Source organism: Nerophis lumbriciformis, linkage group LG32, assembly GCF_033978685.3.
Source record: "Nerophis lumbriciformis linkage group LG32, RoL_Nlum_v2.1, whole genome shotgun sequence".
NCBI classification, from domain to species: domain Eukaryota; kingdom Metazoa; phylum Chordata; class Actinopteri; order Syngnathiformes; family Syngnathidae; genus Nerophis; species Nerophis lumbriciformis.
The window spans coordinates 8,253,033-8,263,032 of record NC_084579.2 but is presented as its reverse complement, the minus strand read 5'-3'; the positions used below and the strand labels follow the sequence as shown (position 1 = coordinate 8,263,032).

Genomic DNA, 10,000 nt, shown 5'->3' with positions numbered 1-10,000 from the left:
CTTAAAACACAAATGGAACCGTTTTTCCATTTACAGTAATGCACTGTAAAAAACGACTGTAGATTTTACGGTAAAATGGCTGCTCAGTTGGCAAAATTTTTACTGTAAAAATAAAAGTGTTGTTTTTCCATTTACAAAAATGCGCTGCAAAATAAGACATAGATTTTTATCGTAACAATAACAATGAGACTGTTTTTCCATTTACAGTAATGTGTTGTAAAAAGGACTAGATTTTAAGGTAAAAAAAAACAAGAACTGGCAGCTCAGTCCCCAGAATTTTACTGTAAAAATAAATGTTATTTTTTCCATTTACAGTAATGCACTGTAGAGACAGCCGTAGATTTTACAGTAAAATGGCAGCTCAGTTGCCAGAATTTTACAATTAAAAAAAATCAATTTACAGTAATGCACTGTAAAAATAACGACTGGAGATTATACAGTACAAAAAAACTGGCAGTTCAGTTGCCAGAAGTTTTACTGTAAAAATAAAAGTAGCATAGTTCTTACCATTTGCATTAATGCGCTGTAAAATGAAACATAGATTTAACCGTAAAAATAACAATGAGACCGTTTTTCCATTTACAGCAATGTAATGTAAAATCGACTGTAGATTTTATAGTAAAAAAAAAAAATTGCCCGCTCAGTTGCCAGAATGTTTACAGTAAAAATAAATGTAATTTTTCCATTTACAGTAATGCGTTGTAAAAAGAGCCATCGAGTTTACAGTAAACCGGCAGCTCAGTTGCCACAAATTTACCGTAAAATAAAGTGTTTCCTTTTACAGTAATGCGCTGTAAAAGCGAATCTATATTTTATGGTAAAAAAAAAAAAAAGAACTGGCAGCCCAGTCCTCAGAATTTTACTGTAAAAATAAAAGTATCGTTTTTGCATTTACAAAAATGCGTTGCAAAATGAGACATAGATTTTACTGTAAAGATAATAATGAGACTGTTTTTCCATTTACAGTACCGTGTTGTAAAAACAACTGTAGATTTTACAGTAAAAAAAACAACTGGTAGCTCAGTCCCCAGATTTTGACTGTAAAAATAAATGTATTTTTTTCCATTTACAGTAATGTACTGTAAAAATACAGCCGTAAATTTTACGGTAAAATGGCAACTCAGTTGGCAGAATTTTTACTGTAAAAATAGGAGTTTTGTTTTTCCATTTACAAAAATACGCTGCAAAATGAGACCTAGATTTTACCGTAAAAATAACAATGAGACTGTTTTTTCCATTTACAGTAATGTGTTGTAAAAACGTAGATTTTACGGTAAGAAACTGACAGCTCAGTCAGCAGAATTTTACTGTAAAAATAACAGTGGTACCTTTTTTCCATTTACAGTAATGCACTGTAAAAATAACGGCCATAAATGCTGCGGTAAAAAGCTCAGTTGCCAGAATTTTACAGTACAAATAAAAGTGCTACCGTTTTTCAATTTACAGTAATGTGTTGTAAAAACTTAGATTTTACGGTAGAAAACTGGCAGCTCAGTCGGCAGAATTTTACTGTAAAAATAACAGTGGTACCTTTTTTCCATTTACAGTAATGCACTGTAAAAATAACGACCATAAATGCTACGGTAAAAAGCTCAGTCGCCAGAATTTTACAGTAACAATAAAAGTGGTACCATTTTTCAATTTACAGTAATGTGTTGTAAAAACACGGCCGTAGATTTTCTGGAAAATTGGCAGCACAGTTGCCAGAATTTCACCCTAAAAATAACAATGGGACTGTTTTGACATTTACAGTAATGCACTGTAAAAAAAATGACTCTAAATGTACAGTAAAATGTCAACTCGGTCGCCAGAATTTTACTGTAAAAATAAAAGTTGTATTTTTTTTTCTATTTACAGTAATGCACTGTAAAAACACAGCCGTAAATTTTACGGTAAAATGGCAACTCAGTTGGCAGAATTTTTACTGTAAAAATAGGAGTTTTGTTTTTCCATTTACAAAAATGCGCTGCAAAATGAGACCTAGATTTTACCGTAAAAATAACAATGAGACTGTTTTTTCCATTTACAGTAATGTGTTGTAAAAACGTAGATTTTACGGTAAGAAACTGACAGCTCAGTCAGCAGAATTTTACTGTAAAAATAACAGTGGTACCTTTTTTCCATTTACAGTAATGCACTGTAAAAATAACGGCCATAAATGCTGCGGTAAAAAGCTCAGTTGCCAGAATTTTACAGTACAAATAAAAGTGCTACCGTTTTTCCATTTACAGTAATGTGTTGTAAAAACTTAGATTTTACGGTAGAAAACTGGCAGCTCAGTCGGCAGAATTTTACTGTAAAAATAACAGTGGTACCTTTTTTCCATTCCATTCCAAATAACGACCATAAATGCTACGGTAAAAAGCTCAGTCGCCAGAATTTTACAGTAACAATAAAAGTGGTACCGTTTTTCAATTTACAGTAATGTGTTGTAAAAACACGGCCGTAGATATTATGGAAAATTGGCAGCACAGTTGCCAGAATTTCGCCCTAAAAATAACAGTTGGACTGTTTTGACATTTACAGTAATGCACTGTAAAAAAAAATGACTCTAAATTTACAGTAAAATGTCAACTCAGTCACCAGAATTTTACTGTAAAAATAAAAGTTGTATTTTTTTTCTATTTACAGTAATGCACTGTAAAAACACAGCCGTAAATTTTACGGTAAAATGGCAACTCAGTTGGCAGAATTTTTACTGTAAAAATAGGAGTTTTGTTTTTCCATTTACAAAAATGCGCTGCAAAATGAGACCTAGATTTTACCGTAAAAATAACAATGAGACTGTTTTTTCCATTTACAGTAATGTGTTGTAAAAACGTAGATTTTACGGTAAGAAACTGACAGCTCAGTCAGCAGAATTTTACTGTAAAAATAACAGTGGTACCTTTTTTCCATTTACAGTAATGCACTGTAAAAATAACGGCCATAAATGCTGCGGTAAAAAGCTCAGTTGCCAGAATTTTACAGTACAAATAAAAGTGCTACCGTTTTTCAATTTACAGTGATGTGTTGTAAAAACTTAGATTTTCCGGTAGAAAACTGGCAGCTCAGTCGGCAGAATTTTACTGTAAAAATAACAGCGGTACCTTTTTTCCATTTACAGTAATGCACTGTAAAAATAACGACCATAAATGCTACGGTAAAAAGCTCAGTCGCCAGAATTTTACAGTAACAATAAAAGTGGTACCGTTTTTCAATTTACAGTAATGTGTTGTAAAAACACGGCCGTAGATTTTATGGAAAATTGGCAGCACAGTTGCCAGAATTTCACCCTAAAAATAACAGTAGGACTGTTTTGACATTTACAGTAATGCACTGTAAAAAAAAATTACTCTAAATTTACAGTAAAATGTCAACTCAGTCGCCAGAATTTTACTGTAAAAATAAAAGTTGTATTTTTTTCCATTTACAGTAATGCACTGTAAAAATAGGGGCCATAAATGCTGCGGTAAAAAGCTCAGTCGCCAGACTTTTACAGTAACAATAAAAGTGGTACCGTTTTTCAATTTACAGTAATGTGTTGTAAAAACACGGCTGTAGATTTTATGGAAAATTGGCAGCACAGTTGCCAGAATTTCACCCTAAAAATAACAATGCGACTGTTTTGACATTTACAGTAATGCACTGTAAAAAAAAATGACTCTAAATTTACAGTAAAATGTCAACTCAGTTGCCAGAATTTTAAAGTAAAAATAAAAGTTGTATTTTTTTCTATTTACAGTAATGCACTGTAAAAACACAGCCGTAAATTTTACGGTAAAAATGGCAGCTCAGTTGGCAGAATTTTTACTGTAAAAATAAAAGTCTTGTTCTTCCATTTACAAATATGCGCTGCAAAATGAGACCTAGATTTTACCGTAAAAATAACAATGAGACCGTTTTTTCCATTTACAGTAATGTGTTGTAAAAACTGTGATTTTACAGTAAGAAACTGACAGCTCAGTCAGCAGAATTTTACTGTAAAAATAACAGTGGAACTTTAAAAATAACGGCCATAAATGCTACGGTAAAAAGCCCAGTTGCCAGAATTTTACAGTAAAAATAAAAGTGCTACTGTTTTTCAATTTACAGTAATGTGTTGTAAAAACGTAAATTTTACGGTACAAAACTGGCAGCTCATTCGGCAGAATTTTACTGTAAAAATAACAGTGGTACCGTTTTTTCTATTTACAGTAATGCATTGTAAAAACAACGGCCATAAATGCTACGGTAAAAAGCTCAGTCGCCAGAATTTTACAGTAAAAATAAAAGCGCTACCTTTTTTCCATTTAATGTAATGCACTGTAAAAACACGGCTGTAGATTTTACAGTAAAATGTCAGCTGAGTTGCCAGAATTTCACCCTAAAAATAACAGTGGGACTGTTTTTCCATTTACAGTAATGCACTGTAAAAACAATGACTCTAAATTTACAGTAAAATATCAACTCAGTCGCCAGAATTTCAGCTTAAAAATAAAAAATGCTCCAGGTAAAAAGGGGTCAAAGTGACCAAACTGTGAGACCTGACCTGGTTTTAAGGAGTCTGCTCTCCCACAGAAGTCCGACAGCTCGTTATTGAGGATGATGCCGGTCCGCGCAGAGTAAACGGTTCCTCCGAACCTGAAGCCAGAGACAGAAGCAGTCAGAACCTCTTCTAGTTCTTGGCCACGCCTTCTCGCTCACAGGTGGTTTATGGTGCTGGTGGCGGACACGGCCAGTCCCTCCTGGTCCAGCACGGACACGTGAGACGTGCCAGTGCGGTCCGGCAGGGGGGGCGTGTGGATGTGGGCGTAGTAGGCGTCATGATGGGTGGTGTTGGGGGAAATCCTGGCTCTGATGTGCTGGATGAAGGCGGGGTCCAGGAGGTGGTCTGCGCTCTGGAAGAAGACCCTGTGGTGAGTCCTTCACAAATCTTCTATCATTGAAATCTGCATTCAAAGAACTCCGGCTTATTAGTGATTCCCAGAGCCCAAATAAAGTCTGCGGACTATAGAGCGTTTTCTATTGGGGCTCCAGTACTCTGGAATGCCCTCCCGGTAACAGTTAGAGATGCTACCTCAGTAGAAGCATTTAAGTCCCATCTTAAAACTCATTTGTATACTCTAGCCTTTAAATAGACCCCCTTTTAGACCAGTTGATCTGCCGTTTATTTTCTTTCCTGCTCTGCCTCCCTCTCCCTTGTGGAAGGGGGGGAGCACAGGTCCGGTGGCCTTGGATGAAGTGCTGGCTGTCCAGAGTCGGGACCCGGGGTGGACCGCTCGCCTGTGCATCGGTTGGGGACATCTCTGCCCTGCTGACCCGTCTCCGCTCGGGATGGTGTCCTGCTGGCCCCACTATGGACTGGACTCTCATTATTATGTTAGATCCACTATAGACTGGACCCTCACTATTATGTTAGATCCACTATGGACTGGACTCTCACTATTATGTTAAATCCATTATGGACTGGACTCTCACTATTATGTTAGATCCACTATGGACTGGACTCCCACTATTATGTTAGATCCACTACGGACTGGACTCTCATACTATTATGTCAGATCCACTATGGACTGGACTCTCACACTATTATGTTAGATCCACTATGGACTGGACTCTTTCACTATTATGTTAGATCCACTATGGACTGGACTCTCACACTATTATGTTAGATCCACTATGGACTGGACTCTCACTATTATGTTAGATCCACTATGGACTGGACTCTTTCACTATTATGTTAGATCCACTATGGACTGGACTCTCACACTATTATGTTAGATCCACTATGGACTGGACTCTCACTATTATGTTAGATCCACTATGGACTGGACTCTCACTATTATGTTAGATCCATTATGGACTGGACTCTCTCACTATTATGTTAGATCCACTATGGACTGGACTCTCACTATTATGTTAGATCCACTATGGACTGGACTCTCACACTATTATGTTAGATCCACTATGGACTGGACTCTCACACTATTATGTTAGATCCACTATGGACTGGACTCTCACACTATTATGTTAGATCCACTATGGACTGGACTCTCACACTATTATGTTAGATCCACTATGGACTGGACTCTCACTATTATGTTAGATGTCTCCCACATCTGCGGTCCTCTCCAAGGTTTCTCATAGTCATTCACATTGACATCCCACTGGGTTGTGAGTTTTTCCTTGCCCTGATGTGGGCTCTGAACTTGTGCAGCCCTTTTAGACACTCGTGATTTAGGGCTATATAAGTAAACATTGATTGATTGATTGATTGATTGATTGATTGATTGATTGGCTAAAACGTCAAGGTTTTGGTGCCACCTCATATTTTTGGTGCTTTATTTTTCTTTTTTAAATATCATCATTACGAGCAAATTTAAAAAAATGTTTAAAAAAATATTTACTGACTTTGAGGGACTGATTGCAACCTGTTCATTTACTGTTAATATCTGCTTTCTTTCTCTTTCAACATGTTCTATCTACACTTCTGTTAAAATGTAATAATCACTCATTCTTCTCTTCTTTGATACTTTACATTAGTTTACATAACTTTTGCGCAATGTGTTGCTGCCATTAAATTCTAAATGAATGATTATTTGTGTTGGAATAATTGTTTGTAAGTTATCACACAAACTTTGTGTTACATTGAGTGTCTGGTGAGAAGACAAAAGCTCTCTTTGGAACCTACCAAGAGTAAGGCTCGTAAAACTCCACTGTGTAGGGCATACTTGCCAACCTTGAGACCTCCGATTTCGGGAGGGGGGGGGGTGTGGTCGTGGTTGGGGTGGGGGCGTGGTTGGGGGCGTAGTTAAGAGGGAAAGAGTATATTTACAGCTAGAATTCACCAAGTATATATAAGAAATACTTGACTTTCAGTGAATTCTAGCTATATATATATATATAAATAAGAGAAATACTTGAATTTCAGTGTTCATTTATTTACACATAACACTCATCTACTCATTGTTGAGTTAAGGGTTGAATTGTCCATCCTTGTTCTATTCTCTGTCACTATTTTTCTAACCATGCTGAACACCCTCTCTGATGATGCATTCTGCTTCGTCTCCTTGTTGTGTGGGCAGTTGTGCACTGCACTCTCTAAAAGCCCCAGATGTTATTGTCACATATGCATGTACAGTAGATGGCAGTATTGTCCTGTTTAAGAGTGTCACAACATTGCTGTTTACGGCAGACCAACTGCTTTACGGGTAGACGAAAACGTGACTGCTGCTGTCGTGTGTTGTTGCCGCGCTGGTAGGACGTTAATGAAACTGCCTAACAATAAACCCACATAAGAAACCAAGAACTCGCCCTCGGTCATTCTACGGTTATAATGTGATTGGGAAGGCACGCTGTTTATATTGTGGGAAAGCGGATGTGAAAACAGGCTGTCGACACGTCACTCAGGTCCGCATGGAGCTGGAGGGGGCGTGCGCCTGAATTTCGGGAGATTTTCGGGAGAAAATTTGTCCCGGGAGGTTTTCGGGAGAGGCGCTGAATTTCGGGAGTCTCCCGGAAAATCCGGGAGGGTTGGCAAGTATGGTGTAGGGGGGGAAGCAAAATGAAGGTGTTCTGTTTTCTTTCATGTATGGTAATCAACAGAAAGATATTGTTCTAACCCAAGGACTTCAAAGCGGAGAGGAAGCAGGACTAGACTCCCCTCCAGGCGACCTCTTCTGGAACCTCCTTTTTGAACTGTTTTACGACCTCTTCTTTTGAACTGTTCGGTAACCAAAGGCAACGCTGTTTACGACCCACTTCCCTCTGGAAGCAGCTGTGGTCACGTGGTCGGAGAAAGTCAAATAAAGAAGGAGGAGTACAATCTTTCGCCAGAGCGTGCTGAGACACCGTACAAGGGTACAGTGTACAGGCAACTCTCCTCAATTGAGTCCACATTGAATTCTGTCTCTGTTTAATTCCTTGCCTCTTGTCTTGTTTAATAAATGTCATCAGTGTTTGAACCTGACAATTTGAAAAAAAAAAAAAAGTTTCTCAGTGTGAACATTAAATATCTTGTCTTTGCAGTCTATTCAATTGAATATAAGTTGAAAAGGATTAGCAAATCATTGTATTCTGTTTTTATTTACCATTTACACAACGTGACAACTTCACTGGTTTTGGGTTTTGTATTTTAAAAGTGTTAAACAACACTTGTGTTTTTTTGCGAGCGACTTCTTCGCATGTTAAAACATGACTTTTTTGTTGCAATACCACTTTGCTGCTGTAGAGGCGCCACTGGGCTGTTTTTGTTGAGCCACACACAATCATCCTTGCCCATAATATTAATATGACGAGTATATTTCTGATCCTGACCGTCTTGCTGTTGAAGAAAGGATCACGAATGGTCCCTCGCTGGCCATTAGCGAATTTGGCTGCCTCGATATAACGGTGGTAAAACTGGACTTTGTGCCCGCCGACCAGGGAACGTGGCGTCAAGGAGAACCCTGTTGAAAGAAAGAAAGAAAATATTATTCTTTCGTCCGTTTTTGTGTAGGCTGTGTGACTGTGTAACCTTGCATTATCTTGAGGATGAAGGCAAGCAGGGCGCCCCCAGCAGGTGGTGGAGGGATGTGCATCAAGGTGTCCCCCAAAGGAACAGTCCAGGTGTCCACCACCCTCACCTGGTACGACCTCAGATCCTCCATTTCTAACGTTCCACCTGAGAGTGACACATTTAAAAAAAAACTTTCCAGCTACTGGTACTGATTTATTGGAGAGTGGATGTTCTCCACCCACCTGCATCTTTTACATCTTGAATTAAAAGGCGGCCTATCCTTCCGTTGTAGAAGGCGTCCACTCCTTGCTTGGCAATCACCTCCATGCTCTCAGCCAGTCGAGGAAACTTCATGATGTCTCCTGTCCTCAGAGCACTTTTGTTGTTGTTGCAGAAAACCTCACTGGGAGGAGGGAAGGCCAAATATTTATCATTAATTTTTGTTTTTTAATTTAATAATGTACACAGAGGATATTTTGTGTTTTTATTTAGATTTTTTTTAAATTTCATTTTTAATTAAAAATATACAAAAACGACATTTTGTGTATTTATTTTTAATTTATTTTTATTTTAATAAGCAAAGAGGATATTTGCAATATTTACTTAGATCTTCTTTATTTATTTTAATTTAGTAATATATAAAAAATTTAATTAATTTTAATATAGAAAGAATACATTTTGTGTATTTGCTTTCACTTATATTTAACTTATTTCAATTTATTAATATACAATATTATTTTAAAGGCATGATGTCTTCATAAGGGATTGTTTTACAGCTAGCCTGTGCAACTATACTTAATAATGTATGTTTCATAAACATTTTTAGATTCAATTATATTTAAAAAAAAAAAGTTTTATTCCCAACGAGGACATTTTTCTGCATTTACTTTAGAATGTTTTATATATTATATTTATTTAATATGTTTTCAGTGAATGTTTTGTTGCAAGCCTGTAACATTTGTACTTAATAATGTACATAACATATTTTCTTTAACATATATAAGGATTTTTGTTTTGTATTCATTGAAACATTCCAACATATTTTACATATTTTTTCATACATTTATCATATTTTAATTATTGTCAATTACAACTTTTTCTGTATTATTGATTTATTTCTAGATATTGTATCAACAATGGCATTAGCGAATATTTTTTTATGCTGGCCCGTGACATTTGTAGGTATTAGGTAATGTACATTTCATAATTTTTGATCAAAAAATTATTATTTTTTATTCATTCCCAGAAAAAGAACATTTCTGAATTTATTTTAGATTATTTTTTAATATTTTAATTGTTTAATTTTTTAATTTTTTAATATTGAATTTTTTTAATTGTTTAATCAATTTGTTTTTAATTTTTTTAATTTTTTTAATTTTTTTAATTTTTAATTTTAAATTTTAAAATTTTAAATGTTTTAATTTTAATGTTCACATTTTTTATTGTTATTTTTTAATTTTAATTTTAATTTTAATTTTTAAATTTTAATTTTAATTTTAATTTTAATTTTAATTTTAATTGTAATTTTTTAATTTTAATTTT

At 35.8% G+C, this 10,000-nt stretch overlaps 1 protein-coding gene across 1 annotated transcript in view; it reads right to left on the bottom strand.

Moving 5' to 3' along the window:
* ggt5b (gamma-glutamyltransferase 5b) overlaps positions 1 to 10,000 on the bottom strand; it is a 16,122-nt gene that overhangs the window by 2,369 nt on the left and 3,753 nt on the right. The window contains exons 5-9 of the mRNA XM_061926966.2: positions 8,701 to 8,861; positions 8,477 to 8,623; positions 8,278 to 8,408; positions 4,666 to 4,859; positions 4,511 to 4,602 (exon numbers count right to left, since the gene is read on the bottom strand). Of these exons, the coding sequence (XP_061782950.1) occupies positions 4,511 to 4,602; positions 4,666 to 4,859; positions 8,278 to 8,408; positions 8,477 to 8,623; positions 8,701 to 8,861 (725 nt within the window). The remainder of the gene's footprint in view (positions 1 to 4,510; positions 4,603 to 4,665; positions 4,860 to 8,277; positions 8,409 to 8,476; positions 8,624 to 8,700; positions 8,862 to 10,000) is intronic.